Source organism: Oryctolagus cuniculus, chromosome 5 (genome assembly GCF_964237555.1).
Source record: "Oryctolagus cuniculus chromosome 5, mOryCun1.1, whole genome shotgun sequence".
Taxonomy (NCBI): Eukaryota; Metazoa; Chordata; class Mammalia; order Lagomorpha; family Leporidae; genus Oryctolagus; species Oryctolagus cuniculus.
This window is the reverse complement of record NC_091436.1, coordinates 122,257,215-122,281,207: the sequence shown is the minus strand read 5'-3', so window position 1 is coordinate 122,281,207 and position 23,993 is coordinate 122,257,215. Positions and strand designations below refer to the sequence as shown.

At 36.4% G+C, this 23,993-nt stretch overlaps 1 protein-coding gene across 3 annotated transcripts in view; it reads right to left on the bottom strand.

The window, feature by feature from the left end:
- Positions 1 to 765: 765 nt before the first annotated feature.
- Positions 766 to 23,993, bottom strand: part of PTCHD4 (patched domain containing 4) — a 219,744-nt gene continuing 196,516 nt past the window's right edge. For all 3 annotated transcript variants that reach the window (XM_051854648.2, XM_017345172.3, XM_051854649.2), the window contains one exon: positions 766 to 23,303. In XM_051854648.2, coding sequence (XP_051710608.1) covers positions 21,670 to 23,303 — 1,634 coding nt within the window. In that variant the 3' untranslated portion in view covers positions 766 to 21,669. The remainder of the gene's footprint in view (positions 23,304 to 23,993) is intronic.

Here is a 23,993-nt window from a genome sequence, read left to right as displayed (position 1 = left end):
GCTAATCCCAGTTATGGTGTTAATAAATGGATAACTAAGCTGTTAATATTCACTACTGTTGACTCCAATATCTGTCCCCTTTCCTAGAGACCTCCGTATCTTTAGTATGAATTCTTAAGGGACCTGGTAGGCTTTCAGTGTCAAAGGAGTGAAATTACAATGATACATGGTGCTGAAGTTGATAATTTTGAAGCCGGTTTTCTTGTTTGTTATTCTTCCACAATTTGCTCTCAACAAATTAGAAAAGCAGGTTCTTTGGAGAAGAAAAGTTCTGAATAAAATTTTTATCAGGCATTTTTTTCATTTACATTTCCACAGGAAGTATTGTAATGGCATTGTCAACGTATGCACATTAGTGTTTGTTTTTTTCTCATGGTTTTTCTTGTTATTATTTCCTACAATAGCATGATTTTGAGATTCAGTGATTATATTCATGGTAATATCAAGTATTTTCATTTGGGTTTTAGAATAAAATATTTAAGAGTTGCAAGGTGTAGAGACCTGACAGCTTCATTTTGAGGAAGGTTGAGAATGTTTATGATCACATTTTAATGATTTTCCCCAAATTGGGAGTAGGTAACTTCTTTTTGTTAAATTCATTCATTTATTCATTCATTCACTTATTTATCGAAAGATTGCCAGAGTGGGGAGACGGAGAGAGAAAGACAGAGAGACAGAGACACAGAAATATCTTCTGTCTCCCAGTTCACTTCCCAAATGTCTACAATAGCCAGGTCTGGGTGAAGCTAAAGCCAGGAGCCAGGAACTCCACCCTGGTCTCTCACATGGGTGGCAGCGGCCCAAGTACTTGGCCATCTCCTGCTGCCTTCCCAAGGTGCGATAGCAGGGAGCTGGATAGGAAGGTAGGAAGGAGAGCATCTGGGACTTGATATGGGATGCCAGTTTCATGCAGCAGTTTCACCCATTGCACCTCAATATTGGTCCTTGGAAGGGCATCTTCTGTGTAAGCATGATTAGGTACCCCACATACTCAGCTTTTAATTACATGGGCCTATTGGTTTTAGCTTCTTGTAGTGGTATTCCAATATGAAAAAGGATTTTGTTTTTGTCTTTTCCCCAGTAGTGGGAATTTGAAAGAACCCCAGATCCAGGTGTGTTGGCTGCATTCAAATTTATTTGCATACCACATAGAGGAGGAGAGAAAGCCTGGATAGTAGTTTTGGCATTTTAATAATAGGCCTCCAAGGAAGGAAAGAAAAACACAATTCATTTTCTTTGACAAAACTTTAATTAGAAAACCAGACTCCTTTGATTATAAAAATTACACAAGCTGATAAATCTTGGTACATTATAGAGAGAATAATTTTATGAACATTTTATACCTAATAGAAAAGTTAAAATAATTAATTGCATTCATTAGATTAATTTTGTTTTCACATAGTCTTCTAATATAAAAAAGCATATAGTCATCATCAACCTTTATATAAATCCATATTTGTTTGTGATAGCTTTTCATGATGAGAATGAACAATATTCATACTTAAATAATGATATTAATAATTGGTAATGAATCAAAACTGCCAAAAGCTGAAGCATGACAAATAATCCAGATTGCTTACGGGGCTCTTGAGTCTCCTGGATCCAGCCCAATGATCTTTTGAAGAAGGCCTAGACACAAGAATTCATACTATATAATATTTCCCCACCTGAAAAAAACTATATATGATCAGTGTTGCTTTACATGTTTTCAGAACAATTCCTTTTTCTTTCAACAGTTTTGTATGAGAGTGGTGCTAACTCTTTGCTGGTGTATTGTGCTGCTTATGAGAAGTGATGTCAGATCAGCAGAAAACTGGAAATCTTATTTTTTTCTCTCCAGAATAGTAAGAACAGATGCACATTGACAATACAGAGCTTCATGTGAATATGCATTTTCTTCCTTAAAATACTATATCATTTAAAAAATATGTTGTTAAAACTTCTGTCCTAGAACAAGTTGGCATCAAACAAACTTCCTGACCACGGTCTTTTGGCAAGATAAAAGAATACATCTTGTGTCCACATAATAAATAAGGAGCCTGGGTAGAAGTCATATGCAATACCTACATTTCTTTATTGCATTATAATTTTTAAAAATATTGCATTGCAATGAATCAATTTCTTACCATCACCAAATCGTTTGAACCCGCAGTTGTTCAGTTAAAAGTGCTCCTGTGTCTCTGCAATGGTATCCAAATGTAAGTGCTGCTAATTAGTTAACACATTACTTACTTTCATTTGGGGAATGGCAATTAAAAAGTTGTGAATGAAGTAATCTAAAAAGGATGATACTACATTGAGAATAAACAGACAAATAACATCCATTAAATATTCTTTTGCAAGCTGGCACTTTTACACATATATTTCCAAGTTAATTTCACTGTAGTAATTTTGGAGCAAACGATATTTCTAAATAATTCTATATTAGTACCATGAGGCCTGAAGGTAACACATCTAAAGATGTCATTGTTTCATGTCTGATACCCAAATTCAAACACAAAGTTATCTGAACCAGTTTAGTTAATTTAGTTTGCAAGCTAAAGTGGCAGAATCACCCCATCTGTGGACATTTAAACTTGAGTGTTGTCCTTGCAATCACTTATTGCACACTTCTTTAGAAAGTGATCAGTTAGTAATTATATAGCAAGTGACAGCCATGAACGAATATCCTGATGATCATAGGGGAGGGGAGGTGCTCAGAGATGTACTTCAGTTTTGTGACAGGCGTCCTCCAAGTCTGGATTCAGATACAGGTGTAAGAAGAAAAGCTGATTTTGGTTTTTAATATTTACCTTACTCTAAACAAATTCCTTATGTTGGACATAGTAATGTGTATGGAAGAAAACTGGATATACTCAGCTTACCTCAACTTCAAGTGGATAAAAATATAAGTAGGAATTTTAGCTGAGAGCAAGGCAGAAATGAAAACATTAATGTAAATAAAAGTTATCACACTTCCCAAGCAAATATTATCTATAATACTTTCAGAAAAATTTGTACATGCTGACACCTATGTGGTATAATTAATAATGCATTTTCTGCCAGAAATAATGCAATGTTGCTTCACATGTAAATTATATGTTATTTTGGAAAGATTCTAAGAGGAATAAACCAAGGCATGAAATATAAAACAGTAGGAAAGTTGAACAAGCAATAAACGTACACTCCATTAGCCATCTGAGTTGAAATTTCTGTGGATGAAATTGCATAATAAATCTGTTAGCATTAAGGAAATTAAAGGAAGTTCCATATAAATGATAATGTAGGTGACAGATTTCTTCAAGAAAGGCAAACAATACAGAAATGTCAGATTTGTACAGGAAATGCTTCCCATTTTCCTTCATGAATCAACACATTTAAAACATCCACTTTCACCTTCATTCTTTCAGCTATTAGATATGTAGCTAATGATCTTATAGGACCTGTGATTTAATTACAAGCATCTGTTTTTGAGATTAATCAATGAATCATTAATGTGAGCTTGGAAGCAGTAGGTGGAATACCAATACATTATTCATTCTGAGGGAAGAAGGAATGTTCCTGAGCGTCAGATGATGTATTTCACTCACGCTATGTCAGGATGCTTTGTGTGCTTGTGTGCATACTCCTAAAAGTCCAGCTGAAAATGGCTTGGGGCAGTATTTTTTACTTCTTTAGCCTGAGAAGCTTTAGCATAGCAATTGCTCTCATTTTGATTTGTGGCTACCATGATAATCTTTCACTTTTCAGCTGTATTTCATTTTCTTTCCATTGACAAGTCGGGATATGAGAACAGTCCCTGCTCTGTCAAAGGAAACCATGGCTTTTGTTAAAATTTAAGCTATTGATAAATATTTAAGGGAATGCAGAGCTACATGTCAGTATTACCTGGCAAGGAATTCAAAGGCAAGGAAACTTTCAAATTTGCTAGTAAGTCTATACTGCTAGATAGTAAGATGCATCTAATGGCTTTAACTTTATAATTGAAAGACCTTAAACTGCAAAGTTTCTCCTGAAATTGGTCCACACTTTGAACTTATTTCCCTCCCTCCTTTCCCAACCCTTCCTCTTTTCTTCCTTCCCTAAATGTTCATTAAATGTTTAATATGTGCCTTGCTCTGTTCTAGGGTACTAGAGATAGAGCAGTTTATAGAGCAGAAAAAAATCTGCCCCAAAGAGCGTTCAATCTCCTGGGGTTAGACACACAATAAACAAATACAACACTAAGTAGGAGAACAGGGAAAGAGACAATGTATTTTATTTATAAGATGGTCATGGATGGTCTTTCTAATGTTCAATACTTATCTAGTAGGTAATAAGAAGCCCAAAAGAAGTAAGGAAGACTTATGTTTATTTGGGGGAAGAAGAGAATTCAGGATGGTGGGAGCAAAATATTCAAGAGGGTGCATACTTGTCGCAGAGAAAACAACAGAGACCGGGGCAAGGGCGGTGCTTACAGAGAAGGAGGTATTCAGAAAAACCGAGTGGAGCTTGCCCTCTTTCCTGAATCTTCCTCCTCAGTCAACATCTGTGAAGAGCTGGATCATCTGCTTAGGCAGATCCAATGCCTTTTTCAAGGCCTACCCGAAGGTGCGTTTTTTTTTCTCTAAGTGTTTTAATGCCATTAATCTTTGATATCAATCTTTTAAGTCTAAACCATGAACCATGTAATTTATCATCAATTATTTTTTAAGTTCTGTTTTATTGCTCTGGACTGTTTCCTCTATTAGCATCTTCAAAGATATCATTATCAACTTAGGGGCATAAACTACATCATATATTTGCTCTATCTCCTACAGAATTTAATACTGAACTCAGGGTAATCAAATGAAAGAAATACATTAAATTGTCTGTTAGTTAAGAACAAATAAAGAAATCTACAATTCAGGATGAGAAAATTAAAGAATATTGACAATATAGCCATGAAAACAAACACATTAGAATGGAACTTGGAATAGATTCACTGAATTCTTGTTTTTGTCTGGTGATGAACTTCTTTTCCCATTCTAATCAAGAGATATCTAGGGGCCGGCGCCATGGCTCACTTGGTTAATCCTCTGCCTGCGGCGCCAGCATCCCAAAGGGGTCCCGGGTTCTAGGCTGGTTGCTCCTCTTCAAGTCCGACTCTGCTGTGGCCCGGGAGGGCAGTGGAGGATGGCCCAAGTGCTTGGGCCTCTGCACCCACACGGGAGACCAGGAGGAAGCACCTGGCTCCTGGCTTCGGATCGGTGCAGCGCCGTCTGTAGCGGCCATTTGGTGAGTGAACCAATGGAAGGAAGACCTTTCTCTCTGTCTCTGTCTCTCACTGTCTATAACTCTACCTGTCAAATAAAAAAGAGAGAGAGAGAGAGAGAGAGAGAGAGGTCTCTATACATTTGTAGACCTCTTCCCCTTGTCTGAAGAAAATAGCGGTTCCATCTATGTAAAACCTCCTTTCCTTGATTAGTAGTAGTACCGAACCTCTGCAAGGTCTGCTTTTATTTATGTTTCTTCCTCAGAACTCATGACTCAAATTTCTCTGCATATTGTTACCTAGCAAGGTCAGAGATATCAGTAGGGGTCAGAAATTATAAATATATCAGAGAGAAGGCTACAAAAATCTAATTTCACTAGTTTGACATATTTCTTGAGACTCATTTACTTAAGTAATTAGGTCATGGATGAGCAGTGGAGGAATACCCTGAGTATTGCCCAACAAGTGAGCAGACTTGTGCTCCATGCTGAAATTGAATGAAGAAGATAAGAAGATGCCATTTGATGTCTCTAAGATCATTGCTTTACTGGAACATATAAGTCTCAGTCTAATGCTTGGGGTATTACAATTGCTCCTCTGCTAAATTTCAAACTGGACAGATGCTTCGGAACCTAGTGTCCAGAAGGAAAATGATTGTTTTTCTCTATTTTAGTAGAGCCTTTCCCCTTCCCCTCAAGTCAGTTAGTCATGATTTTCCCATTATTGAAACCATCCTCCTGAATCTTAATCGTTGCTGTTTAAGTAAAAATGAGAAGTGGTAATAGTGTGGGATATGACTGCATAACTTTCTTTGTGAATGTACTTTTGTTAGGTTTACTTTTCCCTCTGTGTCTCATTTCTTGCCTGATTCTGCTATTGAACAATGTTTCTTCCATGGGTAATGGTATGAGCTTTAGAGCCAGATTGTACCTATACTCATTAATTTGCTGTATTAATTTCAAGCAAAATGATTTATACCCTTAAGTTTATATCTTCTGTATTGTTAACTCACTAATCAATTTACTTGGTTTTCTTGTCTTCTATAGCTTACCATTTTACCCCCAATACATCTAACATTCTTTAATGCTTGTTATAAAAAACAAATAAAAATGTAAAGTAATTTATTTTTTAATGGCCAACAAAAATTAAGATTTTGAACAATTTTTAGATTAGTTTAATAGCAGGTAAATAATAATTTGGTCTTACTAATGTCTCATTACAAGTGCTTCAGTTAAACAGTTGCTTTCTTATTTTTAATATTCAGCAATCTTTTTTTTTTTTCATTTGCTCAGTTTGAACATTGCTTTGCCCTTGTACAGGACTTGGTATTTGGTACATAATAAATGTTTTTTAAATGCATTGGTAAATGAATTGCATGGCTAGTTCATCATACCATTTTAATTCCCAGTTTCAACATTTCTGCCCATATTTCCAGTTGTTCATAGGCTTTCTTCCAACCAATAAGCATTGTCTTGGTGAACCTTTAGTTGATACTTCCTATTATTGAAAACAACTATGTACTCTAACTCTTTAGACATAATTCACAAAGATAACCTAATGAAATGTTTGAAAGGAGATGTTTGACCCCTAGAGTCATTTTGCATGTGACTCTGAGTTTCAACAGTTCTTAAAGGTATTGGTAATGATCAGCCTGACCTTGTAGAGCAATCTTTAATGAATTGTTGGGTTTACCAACCATTGCTTTTGTTAGAATATGACTTTTTAAAAATAATCCCAACCTGACATACACCACAGTTCAGGCGGTGTTGGGACCAAAAATTTGCTTACAGCCACTTTCAACAAAATGCATTTTGTAGACTAATTTCTCTTTACTAAAGTTATCAGAAAAACAATTTTCCTCATGCTATACTGTTGTAGAAATTTCTAAGAGGATGAAAAATAAAATATCAGGCCATTAATGCACTTGGTTTCTAGATCAAAATTTTGGTAATTTTTTTCCTCCTCATTTTCCTCTTTTTCATCTCTTTCAACTTGGTTTCCACTTATTTACTTCTCATTCCTAAAATTTCTAGTGGAACAGAGGGGAAAATCAGCTTTATCTTCTTTTAGTGGAAACCCAGACTCTCAATTAACTTACTCATGGTGGTGAATCATTTTCCCTTAAGTATTCTTTTCTTCTGCTAAATCACAGGATTATTTAGAAGCAGCAATATTATTTAGGAATAAGAACTGATTTACACAGGCCTACTACATCTTATCTGGAACTTTAATAAAGTTTCATTAAACACATATCTGCACTTTGGTAACAAAGATAAGCTTCTTAATAGAACATCTTCTAAAGTTTGCCTATAGGACACTAATTCTTTAAGAGGCTTCATGAACATAATGTCTTATGATGATATATTTGGGAAATGGAATATTCTCTGTATGCCACTGGGAAATTCATTGCACACATGTAGGGTAAATCAAAGGGTACACTTCATTTTGCCAGTGGTGAAGATATTTGGACTTCAAGTAGCAGTTCTTCATGAGAACAGAACACAAATATCCTCAAATACTTTTGGCTTCCACAGTACTTAATATTTCCCCCATGGAGCTGGTATTTATTGGTGTTCTTTTTATGTTCTGCTTGATACTTACTTTTACTTTTACTTTTACTTTTACTTTTTTACTTTTTACTTTTGTAAATATTTTATAAACCTATGATGATGTGAACTCACTACCAGGGAATATCCGGGACCTTGGAAGGACTTATGCAAGCTGAGGACTCTGAACCACAAGCTTCATTAGCAATGTGCTAAATCTGTATCATCCTACATACAGTGATATTGTTTTATAGATATATGATATTGCTTTAGTCTCATTTCTTTTGGTCCTTCTTCCTGTCTAACATATATCCTATATCCTACATGTTGTTCAATTTAGCAAATAAAAAACATTAAATTTGAATTTCATATAAACAGTTTTTAGTATGATGGGTTCCAAATATTGCAAAGCACATACTTAGACTAAAAATATTATTCCTTGTTTATTAAAAATTCAAACTTAATTCATGTCCTGTATATTTTCTGCCAACCTATGCATTCTGGTTGAAACACTCAACACCAGGACTTCTCAAAAAAAAGGTATATTATTTAATATTTCATACCTTGGCTCAATGTGTCCTAAGTTTTTTTCACTAGAAGAACTTCTTAGGAGATGGTTGCAAATACATGTTGCTAAGGACCCCACCTGGGGTGATGAACCAGCCTTCCAGATGAATTTTATCTACAGGCAGACCTGGCAAGCCCAGCCTCATGTCAGGCAGTTTTGTTTCTGTAGCCTAAAATGCCCTTGCAAATTTTGACCCTGTAGCCTTTCAGGCCTGCTGGTGAGAAGCTGAACTTGTCTTCACCTCCTTCTCTAGAAAGATTTTATTCAGCTGTTCTCAGAAAGTCTACTGTTGTTCATGAACTTCTTTTTAAGTGATATTAAGTGTGGTTTCTCAGACCAGTAGCATTGGAATAATCTGTGAACTTATTAAGAATGCAAATTTTCATGGGCTCCTCAAGACCCGCTGAATAAGAGACTCTGGAGGTGAGGCCTGAGCTCTGTGTTTGATGAGCCCTGCAGGTGATTTTGATGCATGTTTAGGTCTGGGAATCACTGTTCCATAATGATACCCAGTACTTTTGTGAAAATTATGCGTAACTATCTCACCCACACGTTCCTTGTTCTAAATTCCTTGATGGGTTTGGCTACACTGGATTTCTCTTTGCATTTATTCTCAAAGCCTGATACGTACATGAGTCTAAGATGCTTATTGAATGAGATATTTGATGAGTGAATGAATTAATGCATGATTATGTGTTTTGTAGTAAGCTACCTGGTGCAAACTGTGACTCAAAGGGAGGTGGATGATTGAACTGTTCTGTGACCCAATTGCATGCCATTGTGGTTCCAAGATCCAAATTTTTTAGAGCATAGTTGAATCACCTTTCCTTACATATTTTAGTTTCTATGAAAGCTGTAGAGGACACAAAGAGTTTAAGTGAATTATGTATGGTCATTTTAATACTAATGTTAAAAAAAGCACATATTTTTAACTGTGATTTGTTGAACAGGACAATAGGTAAAATGAATTAAATGGAGACAGACCCTATTGAATTATGTAATTGCTTTGTGTAAGGATATATGGTGAAAATTACATTTTACATACTGGTTCAACATTAACCAATTCTGATGGTTAAAAATGACAACACCATGTCTTTACGGTAGAATACAGGTATCTTACAAAAATTTTCAGAAAAGATGACTGAATACCAGATGTCTAATTGTGGGAAGAACAGTCATCTTGTTTCTAAGTCAACTGAAATAATAAATTCCACAAAATACAAATTTCAACATTTTATGATTAAATTGACGTGTAATTATGTATGTCGGTTACTCTGGATATTATTGTAGATTCTCTGACTGCATACATAGAGATATCATGTACCTGAACATCCAGCAATCTTAACAAAAGTACAAAAGATCAAATGTACCTATTAGTTTTCTTAAAATTTGCTTTTTTTTTCTGTGAGTCAACTTTTATTTTCTGTTTTTAAAAGGTGAAACAATTAAACCAATTTTTCCCTAAGAACAGAGAACCAAATAAATCTCTCTGGGAAGACAGTGATTTCCTCATCTCTCATGGTAACAATAGCTTTTACATGTTAAAAACCACAGGAGTATTATTATTAAAATATAAATTAGAGTATTATAATGAATAGGTCATGCAAAGGGTGAATGATTGGTTATTGTAATATCCACAGTATTTGTCAAGCCCACAGATTTGAATATTCCAATGTTGGGTACTATATTCTGTTGTTTTGGACTCTCAAAAGTTCTTGGGTAGCCAAGTCATATTTCTTTCTTTTTTATATTCAGGGTTACAATTCTATTTTAGGCCGTTATTACTTTTATCATGTAAATCACAACATTCTACTAACTTATTTTTTGATCCAGATACCTCACCCAATACTTACACAATTGCAAATTAATGTATTTGTTGTTGTATGGCTTTCTTGGGCTGGTCATACCATATGGTCAATAATCTCGGGCCAAAGAATTGAAGTGCTGTCTTAAATGTAATATACTACCACTAGGCCTGGCTCTACTAGAAATAATCTCTCAGCCTTCTGGGTACTCCTTTTGGGACTCTACACAAGTTCTTGCTTGTGTTCTAGATATAGATGACACAGATGCTTTAATCTTGCAGCTTTTAAATGTTCTCTCAATATCAGGGCTCTATTAATATTTGTTAGATTAAATTTGTTGACTTTTTTTTTAAATTTTTTTTTGACAGGCAGAGTTAGTGAGAGAGAGAGAGAGACAGAGAGAAAGGTCTTCCTTTTTCCATTGGTTCACCCTCCAAATGGCTGCTATGGAAGCCAGGAGCCAGGTGCTCCCTCCTGGTCTCCCATGCGGGTGCAGGGTCCAAGGACCTGGGCCATCCTCCACTGCCTTCCCGGGCCACAGCAGAGAGCTGGACTGGAAGAGAAGCAACCGGGACAGAATCCGGCACCCCAACTGGGCCTAGAACCCAGGGTGCTGGTGCCGGAGGCAGAGGATTAGCCAAGTGAGCCATGGCACCGGCCCATTTGTTGACTTTTTTGGTCTAAGACGTTGACTTTCAAATTTTGCTGCACATTGCATTCAATAGGGGATCTTATAAAAATACTGGGGTCGGGGTCTGGATTCCACTACCAGAGATGCTGACTTCATTCATCTGGTATGAAATCTGGGCATTGGGACTTTAAAAAATCTCTCTAGGTTTGTTTTGTTAAGAAATGGACTAAGGATATGAAAAATATATTTTTAAATTATGTAATATAAATTGCTGATAGACACATAAAATGATGCTCAGGACCACTAGCCATCAAAGAAATGCAAATAAAAATCACAATGAGGTTTCACTTTACCAGTTAGGATGGTTATCATCCAAAAATGAAAAAATAACAAATGCTGGCAAGAATGTGGGGGGAAAGGTACACTAATTCGCTGTTGGTGGGAATCTAAACTAGTACAACCATTATGGAAGACAATATACAGATTATTCAGAAAGCTGAAAATAGATATACCATGTGACCCAGCCATCCCACTCTTGGGAATTTACTCAAAAGAAATAAAGCAGCATATGAAAGAGTTAACTTTATAGCAGCTGAATTTGTAATAGCTAAATATGGAATCAACCCAGATGTCTATCAATTGTTTACTGGATATAAAATTGGTAGATATACATAATGGAATACTACTCAGCCATAAAAAAGAATGAAATCCTGTTTTTCACAGCAAAATGGATACAACTGGAGACAATTATACTTAGTGCAATAAGCCAGTCCCAAAAAGAGAAATAACATAGTTTTTCTGATTTGTGATAACTAATATATAGAATACAAAAAGGTAATATATATATAAATGAAACCAACATCTTGATATTTGTTTATTTTTATAGCCCTTGTCTATACTCCTGAGGAACAGTGGTCTTTTTACTTACAGCTTGCTGAATTATTTATTTAGTGGAGGATTATGCTTGTGGTTATAAAGTAAATTGAAAGTATGTCATTGCAAAAATTATAAGATAAATAAGGAAGGAGGAGAGAGGGTGGGAAGTATCATTATGTTCTTAAAATGTATATATGAAATGCATGAAATCTGTTCCCTTTGTGTAAATAAAAAATCTCTATAGGTCATTCTGATATATAGCAAAATTTGAGAATCATCAGTGCTGCTAATACTGGGATTTTCCAAAATGTCTCTTGTAGTATGTTTATTGGCCAGTCTCCCAAGGCCACTTGACTGGTGGATTTATATCCATCACAACGCTGTGAACAGATGTCCCCTTGAACAAGTTCCAACATGGGACCTCCCCAGAGCAACTCGGCCTTATCTGTAGCTCTGCACAGCATCAATAGGAAATGCTTGTTTCTCGTATGAAGGTTTAAAGATATTCCTCAAAATTACCTTGTAGTCTTGGTTGCTAGGTCTTTGAGAGTGCTAATTATAATTAAGACTCTAACTAAAAAATGAAAATATTAATGTATAAATGGTTTTATTTTATGCCTCAAATTATGTAATTTATTATACCTCACTGGGATGTTCAAAGAAAGGAAAAGTGAATCATAAGCAAGTGACTTAAAAAACAGTTTTAAGCATTTGAACCAGTGTATTGTCTTAAATTTGCATTTAGAAAAGGACAAGCAGGGGGAGAAACATATGTGCTGCTATTTCTAATCACATAACTGGAATTTAGACTTTTCTGGACAGGCACCTTTCGTACTGATTTATGATGAAAAGATGATATACCATAGGGATGTAGGACTTGTTTACAGTGTTTTTTCTTTCTTAAAACAATTTATAATGTAGGGAAAACACAATCTACCCTATTAGATAGGTATTATGTGAATTGTTGATAAAATTAATGATATTAACATAGATGATTATTTTTAACCTGATAGTTTGAATTGTTTTTCCTGGAGGGTTTGGGTTCCAATTGATCCAAGTCAGTCTCTCACTCTTGCACTTTGAGCAACACCAGGTGTGGATGAGATGCCCAGATGGCTTGTGGGCATTTGTGATATAGAGCACATTTTAACATAACACCATCAGAAGAATCAAACTTAAGTCCTAGACTGACTCTTATAATCACTATATTCTAAGCAATAGATAATATGTTCATATGATATTACTTACTTTTTGTATCCTTGACCATAACAGATAAAATACAGAACTGAAGGCTGGGTGACTAGAATGTATAAACTTCTGACCGCATTGAAACCCAATAAGGCATCTCAGAAAGAGCTTTTTATTTTTATTTTTTCCCATGATCCTTCTTCCAACTCAGAACAGCTCCCCATATCCTGGTAGTGCTTTATAATATTACTTAGAATAGATTCCTCTCCATTTCCACTCTCATTTAGGTCCCTATTAATGTCATGTCCTCTGCTAGGGCCTTTACCCTGTACAACTTGCTTTCCATCTGAAAGTCCTTCTATATTCCATTCTCTCCCAGGCTGTGGTATCAGTCTTCCATCTCTATTAGAATCTTATCCTAACTTCAAAGTGGATCAATTCATGATTGCTTCTTTGCTTTTCTCAAGCATCCTAGCCACAGATTCCCTCAACATAGTATTTATTCCTCAAAGTCAGCACAGAGACCAATAGATGATTCCAAATATTTTCTGAGCAAATGAGTACTATCCCCAGCAATCAAGAGGTGCTTGAGAACCTCATCCACAGTGAACCTTGATCCTAAAATTTCTGGTCCCATTTTCTGAAGGGGTAATAGTCAAGCTTTTGGAAATTTCTGTGTTTCAGTTTTTCAGACTTCTTCTGATGTGTTTATTTTTTAAAGCCAAATTAATAAACAGAAAATAGAACCTCTCAAATTTTAGTTCAGTTGCTTCATCCTCTCTTCAGAAGTTCTGCATTTTATAAAATTTTCTTGCTGAAACTTTCTTTAATCACTCCTATTCTTTGATAGTTTTCTTATGTTCAGTAACATTCCATTCTTGTATATTATGAAGATATATATAGTTCTAGTCTCTAGCGTTTCAACTTATCAGAAAAAACACTTTCAACAAATCTAAATTTCTTCCTATATAATGGAGCTCATTCCAGTATAACTGGCTATAAAAGAGAATTCCAGAAAACAACAAAAACATCCAAATAAGAGTTCTTACAGATTGAGATTGTTAAATAATTCTTTCAATTAGGTCTCAGGCTGAAAAGTCAGAGGCTGGAAGATTCTTTTATTTATTTTTTCCCTGAATAGATAACTATTGAATGTCTGCTAAGCAGAATGTCCTGTGCTGTGTCAGCTGTCACTATTAAAACAAATGGGGAATTTCAACTTCATGCACACATAAATAATGAGTAGTACTTCCCCCAAACTTTGGGGCTTGCAAATGTGCTCTCACATATCTAGTATAATTTTGCTGAGCTCTTATTCAGCTCTTTCTAGACATGCTCATTTTTGCCTAAGGAAAAATATTCTAATTGCTTTGAGGAAAAGTTATTTTGGAAATGATAAAAAATTGAACAGAGGAAAAAAGCAATATGATTAATGATAAAAATATTAAATGTGGATTGAAAAATGGCTGATGAATAAATCCAATCATTTGCCTAAAGGAAATAAAAACCTTGGGGCCGGTACTGTGGCTCACTTGGCTAATCCTCCACCTGCAGTGCCAGCATCCCATATGGGCACCAGGTTCTAGTCCCGGTTGCTCCTCTTCCAGTCCAGCTCTCTGCTGTGGCCTTGGAGGGAATTGGAGGATGGTCCAAGTGCTTGGGCTCCTGCACCTGCATGGGAGACCAGGAGAAAGCACCTGGCTCCTGGTTTTGGATCAGCGCAGTGCCAGCTGTAGCAGCCATTAGGCGAGTGAACCAATGGAAGGAAGACCTTTCTCTCTGTATCTCTCTGTGTCTGTAACTCTATCTCTGTCTCTCTCACTGTCTAACTCTGCCTGTCAAAAAAGAAAAAAAGAAAATAAAATTGTTTAAAATCCTTAATTCCTATAAGTTGTCTATATATGAGGAAAGAATTTATCTTCATAGTAGTTTTCCTCTCACTGATTCTAAGGTTCTACCTAGAACTTGCACTTCAGAAGCTTAATTTACAGAAATTAATGCAATGATGGAAAAGAAATTTAAGTAAATTACCAGCTATTCGTAACTTTACCTTCTTCTATTTGTCTAGGACAATTAAACAAACATTTTCCCTCCATGGATAAAAAGGGCGCTTGTAATTTTTCCTTTATTTAAGTGTACCTCTTACTAGGTAGACTACTGCCTCAAAGCCAATGTCAGGCTATTTTCATTCTGAACCATTTTCTGTGCTCTAGGCTGTCTGCAGAGAAACAACCAAGCAACTGCCCTGAGAAATTTCATATTGATGAATATTATATTGCCTGAATGTGAATGTATAAGTAGGGCTGCATGGAGGGATGTTCATTTTACATTTAGCTCAGTCTAAGTTGACAAAGTGAAGGAGCATCAAGGAGAGGTGATAAATACAGCTGTTTTTTGGCTTTAATGTACTGCCATTTAGTCCAAGGTTGCATGCCATTTTGTCTTTAAATACCCTTATGAGGTAGCTTGGAGAGATCTCTGCCCTTTTCAAGTTGTGACAGATTTCCTATTTAAAAGCAAGAAAGCCAATTGCTGGAAAAAATATGCATAACTAGCAAGAGAGCATAATAAAGTTGCTGCTGAAATTCTGTAGAACTTTGGGATATTTGCACTGGTGAATTTTGAGGCCTAATTTATCACTTTTATGTCTGAGTAATAAAGATGCCAGAATTTCCTGATTCTACTTGAAAATAGATGCTGAAAAAAAAAAAAAGGTGCTGCAGACAGTACCAGGAGTATAGATAATCTGGTTCTTTTCCAGCTCTGTTAATAGGAATACCAAGAACCAGTGAATCTACCCAATATACTCAAACAAAGGCATCAGTTTCCAGTGGGAAATTCTATTGTCCATCTAAAAATTAGATAGCACAAGTGTCCTCCATAACGTATGATAGCCTGCCTCTACCAAGAAAATAAGCTAAGTTTATATGGGACTAGAAAGTAAATTATTTATAACAAACTGCGCTTGTTTTTCACCAATAACAATCTCACACCTTTATTCCTAGAATTTCTTCAATGAAATTTTTCAAAATGTGTAAGTGCTTATTTCTTTGACAATGCCCTTTGGGTAATTTGGTTGCTGTAATTACAATGGAACAGAAGGGAAGGAGATCTTAACATTCTTCTATCAGTCCATGCCATTAGCTGTATGGGTAACTAGAACTTCTGAAAATCCCAACTCAGATAATACAGATACATGTCACAGAGCAGCAATCACACATAGCCAGTGGATGATTTTTGCTCCTTTGTACCAAAGGTTTTTTTTCAAAAATTTTAAAAAAATTTTCAGGCTTTATGATTAGCATGACTTGTGAGAGCTCTCTTAGGGAAAGCTTTGACTGAAAAAATTGTAGGGATTGGTTTTCTATGATTTATAAAACTTCAAAATTAGCAACGACTTCATTTACAAATGCTTTATTATATTAAAAACATCTACTTTATAGAGGTTCTCAGTTTAGGGTGTAAGCCCATATAATTTTGACAACATCTTCAGAGATGCAGAAGAGATACAGTGTGATCCACAGACTCACCGTCTAAACTATAAACATACACTTGATCCTATATATTGCTCTTTTTAAATTATATTTCATTTCATAAGAAAAGCAAGTGACTTCTCTAACAGCAATGGAAAGATCCTCATTAATTACAGAGAAAACTGATCAAAGAAAGTATTCTTTATGTGTCAAAATCCAAACAATGCCAAGAGCCATCCTGGGAATGAAAAATGCTATCTGGGCACTTACTTGAAGCTTTTTTTCAGTCTCCTCAGCTTCTCACTTTCAATTACAAAAAGGTCTATGACTCCGGTGTGTGCTTGGAAATTCAGGATCACTTTTGCTGCAAAGACCAGGTCAGGAATCCGACAAATGAGTACTGGGTCTTCAAGTGGGCTCAATTTGCATGTGATCAAGTTTGCTAGCAGTTAAGAGACTGTAGTTTCGAGGCACCACATGATTCTCTGTGCTGTAATCTAAACCATTAAAATATGAGGAATTTTTCTACTTCTCACATCTACTTATAGATATATAGGGCTTATCTCCCTAAATCCTTCTGAATGTTATCTGATCCAACTCCACATTTCGAACAATGCCTCTTTATCTCCCAACTAGAACATGATTACTGTCCTTATCCACAGTCTTTCCTATGCTGGATGTCATGCAAAGAGGCTTGTTGCTTTCATTTATGGTTTTGCTGCTTTTGTTTGGGTCAATATTGCAGCAGTCATTTTGAAGGCAAAAAGTAAAACAAAAATTAAAAAACCTCTTCTTCCCTATACATTGTAACTGCAGATCATTGCTTTATAAAGGAGTTTGTATAGAGGCCTATACAATAGTGATGGTGTGGAGTTTGTGTTGCGTTTCTGAATGGGAGAATTCAGGGCAAACAAATTCAGCTATAAATAAGGTTTTGACTCAATGTTGGGCATTTTTTTTTTTTGGCAACACACAAAAAACCAAGAAATTCTTGTTTGTTGCTTTTTGTTTTTAAAGGGAATTGGAATAAATGACAGTTTTCAGGTTCACATTTGAAAAGACTATCAATACTATTTATAACCACCAACAAATCAGAGAGAACAGAGATCCTTCTGGTAAGAGGTTCAGCAACTCATTCAATTCTCTAATTGCTAGGAGAAAATATCTAAACTCTAGTCTCAAGGTATTATATTCTCTGGTTCACCATGAGATTAGCAAATAAAGGCCATGAAAGTGCATTTACTAACTGATTAATGCAAGATCTTTGAGGCTTATGACCTGAAAGCCAGATGAGTTACCAGGATATTCCAGAGAACATTCTGGAAGGGGTAGCTAGGATTGAGACCCTTGGAAGTACTTTTTAAATTACTTCCCCTGTGAGGAACTTTCTGTGGACTTCAGTCCTTTGGGACCAAAACCCATGAGGCATTTATGAACAAGTGATATGAGAATTTTAATGAAATGTGCAATAACCCTGAAAATAGTGTGTTTAATAATAATATATGTACTATTAGTAACAATGCATGCATAGTGCTGTGCATTCATACTACTTGGCAATAAAATATGTGACTGTAATTATGATATTTACAGTCAACTTATAAAAATACATGTAATTCTGAATGGCAATAGTTAATCCCTAGCTCTAACTACAGGCCATAAGGATTAGCTTATCATGGGAAAGTGCTATGGATAATTACAAAATTGGCAAAGCTTTCACATTCTTGAATTCAACGTACAAGGATGGCTATTATAGCACTGTAGGAATTTCACTTGCCATAATTCTTCTTACCTCACAAGGTAAAGCCTAAACTTTAGAAAGAAATGGGAGTAAAATTGAACAGGGACACTAACATTACACAACAACCAAGGACAATTCTTTCATAGAATATTCATGCACAACTATCAAAGAGGCTCGTGGTCACTGCAAGAATTCATGGGCTGACATCTAAACATGCCTTTCATTAAAAATTGTTAAGTTTCATTTCCAAAGACAGTAACCAGCATAGAATGGTTTGTATGCCCTAAGTTAGCCAGTAATTAACTTCAACCAGGAGACATTAAGAATCTCTGTAATTTAGGTGAGTACCTCTTTGAAGCTTTATTAACTTTACGAAAAATAGAGTTTACAAGATACTTCCTAATTCAAATTTATATTCTGGTGGGAGGAAACCAATCCACATTTCAATTTAAATAAAGAAAATGTGTGGTGTTTGAAAACTTAAAAAATTCCCTCATTTTGGAGAAAAACACATTTCAACTGAACAAAATACTCAAATATGAGTTATTTCCCATAGGTTTTTTTCTTTTTTAGTAGTGGATTTGTCATCTGTTGATAGCAGATATAAGTTTGTAATTTGAACACTCTCAGTTCTTCACAAATGAACAAAATAATGAGGATAAGCTTGTAAAACTAGGGAGTGGTGCACACAAGCTACCAGGAAATGCTGAGCTTGGTGGGAGTTACCTGCAAATCATGATCTCATCTTTTAGGATGTATCTTGGCATTCAGTAAATGGAATTCTTGGAAATAGCTGTTTCACAGTGAAGTTGGGAAGTCAGACGATACTCAGATTTCTTCCTGGGTTTAAATTACTTCTTAGGAATGAGTTAAGGCATTTTAGGTGGTAGATTGACTCTTCCAGAACCAGAAATTCCATTTCAGTAAATTATTGCTACATTTCACTATAGAGTACCATGGTGTCCTGGAAAAGATAATGTCTATTCCAAAATGCCAGCTCTCTAGTCACTTGGACAATGAGAAATTTATATTTACTTTAGATACTTCCTTCCTTAAAGATGTAATCTAAAAAAAAGAATTGTTTTTCCTCACATAAATAGGGACTGTCTGAGTAGAAACATATGAGAACTGCCCTAGTGGTTTGGTAGCACACACTACTATCCCCATGTACACTTTTCTACTAGCATGCTTAATTATTCCTTTATAGATCACACTTCCTGTGGAATGATCTGTGGTAATGAATTCAAGTGGTTCAAGTAGGCCAGCTTTTAAAAATTAAGTGAAGGAATGGAGTGTGGCACATCCTGGAAACAAATGGAGTGATAGTTAATGGGATTTCTCACCTCATTAAATGTCACCTTTTGAAAAAAACCTTTACCATGATGGGTATCTGTGAAAAGGGAATTCCTCCCCTGCTCATTTCTAAAATCAAAACAAAAACAGAGAAACTCCTCACACATTTCTACATCAGAGATGAGATCATGGTTTGGAGGTTCATTAGAACTAAACACCAGTTCATCCTAGCGCAGCAGTTCATGAGGCAAAAGTCTAGGGTTATCTGTGACATGAATTTACAAATGATGTAAAAACAATAACCCTATAACAGGTAACTATTTTCCATGTTCAAATATCTAGATTTTGTGCCCCCAAAAACACAATGGGAAAGACATGGCTCATTTCTAGTAGAAACTGAATAGCTCCAAGATAGGACAAAACAAACTCTATTCAATAAATAAAATTTTACTTCGGTGTTTACATCTTAGAGAGTCTTGTCTCTTGTCCTTCATAATATAGCAAACTCTACTTGTAAAAGCCGTTATTTTATTACTTCATTAATCTGTTTCACTTCCAAAGATTGTTACCAGAATGCAATTTTTTTAAATCTCTTTTCTGAACTTATCTGAATCTAAGAACAAAGCAACATACAACCAAAGTTAGTGGGGAAACAGTAGATTTCTTCCAGGTAAAAGACTTTACTAGAAGATTTTACAATCAACTGGTCATTTGTTCTGTCCTACCTGGAAATAAATGATGTTACTATTTGGTGTGGGAAAAGGCATTTTCTAGTAATTTTCTGCAACAGGAAACACAGCATTAATCCTTATAAGCACCCAACAGACTCAGTGTATCTGCTAGGATGAAGTTTTAAACTTTAACTCAATGAAAACATTGACCTCAGTACTTTTTTGGAGAAAGAATTCAGCAGCAGTTACAGTTAATATTCCACCTGTGGAGAACTTTGATCACCCTTGGAGGCAACTTTCCAGGTAACAAGAACAATGATATTGCAAGAAGCTACAAAATGATATTGCAATTGTTGCTGTGATCACTACTATAATGATCATGGCTTGGGTTAATGCTCCAAATATTAATGCAAGGAACACACTAAAGTCTATAGGATTAGAATATTTTCCTTACATTAAGAACCAATTGATGGTGCATGAGTTCTATTTCTCTTTAAAACATGTTTCCTAGGTATGTTTCCTTTCTCCTTCATTAATTATTTGTATTCCATGGCAGTATATTTTTCAACATCTAAAACAAGAATGCTGTAACTATGGAATTTTCTCTTTCTCTCTCTTTCTCTCTCTCTCTCTCTCTCACACACACACACATACACACACACATTATGTACCCTTACACACATATGTATGGAAAGTATGGATCAAGTGCTCATTTGCAGGTGGTTGAGCTCTTTGATGGTAGCCTTATCAGCCCTCCAAATACTGAAAAATATTAAAAGCCAATGAAAAACCATATCAACTATTTAGTTTTAACATGATAATTTAAACCTTGTCCATGTGGTAATTAATTCAAGTGCCTTTTGAGTTTTTTTTTTTGATACATCATCCAAAGCAAGTCTCAATGACAGTATGATATGTATCATCAAATGAACCCACACCATTGTTTATTACACAGTTGAACAATGCTGTTGCTGCAGAGACACTTGAATTGATTTTGAATGGACATCAGTGAGTCTAAATATTTGGCTAAGGCTGATGTGACTCTTTAGAGAAAGGCCAGCCTATCTGCAAATGGACACCTTCCTCCATACAAATGTCAATGTACACTAAAGACAAATATAAGTATATGTATATAAAGCATATATACATATTTATGTACACATAAAATGGATTGGGAAGACCTTTGGTTTAGACAAGATTAAATACGTACTTCCCAAGTGCATAGGTTTCCTTTGACCAGTCTTCAAAAAACAAACAAGGAAAGTGCCATGGTGATTTTGACATTTCCTATGTCTTTTCCCCTGTTTGGCGGCCCACATTTCTTCTCTATTCCATCTCTCCTAATCATTTTCTTTTTAAAAGTAGTTGGTTCTTTTGCCCTTCTACCTTAACATTCCATTTGATTTGTCAATTCCTTGGAAAAGCTCTAAGATCATGTCCAGAAACTTATCCTTTGTGGAGAACAAGGGTGCAAAGAACTTCCCCCCTCGTGTTTATTCCCTCTTCCCCCCAAGAAGCAGACACTTGGATGTGTCATGAGTAATGCACTCGTGCTCTGACTTGCCTTGTTACCCCTGGCCAGCCCAAGCAGCTGAGGTCTGAGCTTAACTCGCCCTGCATCATTGTGCAATACTGGAAAAGAAAAATAATCCATTAGTCTACACCCCCTCAGACTGTGGTGACATGATCAGGGTTCTCTTGAATTTCTATGCATTCAATTTCTTCTCTCTCCTTTCGTTTGGCACGTTTCTTTTTCTTGTGGTGCTTTTTGGAAGGGGGGAAAAAGGTTAGGAACACAGGTAAAATAACAAAACAGTGCAGAAGTGTGCAACCCCCTGTGAGCAGCAAGCATTTGAACAGTGTGAAGGTCAGGTTTGAAGGCACAAATAGGAGGGGAACCAACCCAATAAGAAAAGAAGTAACATTTTGCAAAATGGCTGTCCCATGCTCTTGCAGGGAACTTTTTATACATTGTGTTCGGGTGTGCTCAGTTGCTAATACAAACGTGTAAAGCAGTGGTGCACAGTGGTCAATGGCAAAATTTAAAGTGTAGATAAGGCACAAGATAGAAATGCAATCCATGTCGACGTTCCATAATGTCATTAATCCCAGAACGCCCAGCTCAATTGAGGTGACACTAAGAATTAGCCAGAAGTTTCCCAGAGGATGGATCACTAGGAAAAAAGTCAGGATTAACATCAGGAGAACACCAAAGCCTGCAATTAGAACAGGCACAGTGACAGATAAGCTGTAATGATCCGTGAAAACAAATGAGGGATTGAACACAATGAATCGGATGCTCTTTGAGAGGGACAGGGGCCTCAACTTTTCCAACACTTCTATGACTTCCTTCTGCTTGTCTCTGCTAGTCCTGGCTACCAGATACAAGCGAGAAGCAATGATGTTGTTTTCATCCCCTGCCTTGGAGAATATGATATCATTTCGAAAATGCTGGAATTCTGGCTTTTTTAAAAATGAGCTTTGTAGGACACTGATGAAGTCACTTTTGTTATTGGCACTGATATTGCTGACTTTCAGGAACTGGTAGTACTGCTCCACCCAGGACACTGCAGTGAATCCACTACAGAGTCTTCGTAGGTCCTCCTGGACGCTGCTGTTCCAGTACTCGAGGGGTTCATAGACATAGAATCCTATCACAGGGCTATAGTTGCTGAAATATTTTTGCTGAACCATGGCATAGGAAATGCTTGGGGAGTCACTGGCTAGTAGATTGATGATGTTGGCTCCGTCACTGATCTGCAAGCACCCCATGAAGGAGAAGGAGGCATAAATGAGATAGAGGATGACAACAAATGGCTTCACATAGATATTGGTGATCCATTCATTGTAATGTTCGCGGAGGAAGTGCTGGATGAAGTGGTGCTGGTAGGGGTTCGTCTCGTGATGGGATGTCTGTTGATGCCCATCACTCATCACTGTCTGGAACCACACAGGTTTGCGGTCCAGGTATTCTGCAGACGGGATCTTACAGCAGAAGATGCTGTGGTAACGGTTTTGCTCTAGTTGGCCCGCAAAGACCAGACAGGAGCCAAAGAAGGAAAAAATGTAGAAGTAATTCAACAGAATGGAGACACACATGTTCTGACAGAAGATCTTGACAGCCTCTATGTTTGTGAATGGGCTGGCACCCATGCCAAAGGTGATGAAATACAGGGAGCTGGTCATGGTATAGGTGACCATCACATCAGAATAGGCATCTGCTACCCTGTCTTTGAAGGGCAGATTTTCTTTGGTTCTCCGCCATCCAGACAGAAGCTCAAATACTCCTTTAGTTCCATGACCTAATGTTAAGAAAAAGAAGAAAAAGAATATTTGCTTTTATTTGCTTTATGGTTCAAGTAAATTCCTTGTAGGTTAGCTATGCTAATCACTAGTTTATACTGTAATCTTAATATCACAATTTATGTCTACAAAGTGCTATAATCCTCCTATCAAGCCTTAATACTTGAGTTACAAAGAGAATATATGAGCATACTTCAGAAAGTTAAGGAAAAAATTGAATTAAATGATAACTAGTGGGGAAGGTGCAAGCGTGTATGGTGCATGAGGTTTAACTGTCACTTAGAATGTTCACATCCTGAGGCCGGCACCGTGGCTCACTTGGCTAATCCTCCGCCTGCAGCGCCGGCATCCCATATGGAAACCAGGTTCTAGTCCCAGTTGCTCCTCTTCCAGTCCGGCTCTCTGCTGTGGCCCAAGAAGGCAGTGGAGGATGGCCCAGGTGCTTGGGCCCTTGCACCCATGTGGGAGACCAGGAAGAAGCACCTGGCTCCTGGCTTTGGATCAGCACAGCTCCGGCAGTAGCAGCCATTTGGGGGGGGTGAACCAATGGAAGGAAGACCTTTCTCTCTGTCTCTTTCTGTCTCACTATCTCTACCTGTCCAAAAAAAAAAAAAAAAAAGAAATCTTTCTTTCTAAAAAAAAAAAAAATAAAGAAAGAATGTTCACATCCTACACTGGAGTGTCTGGAA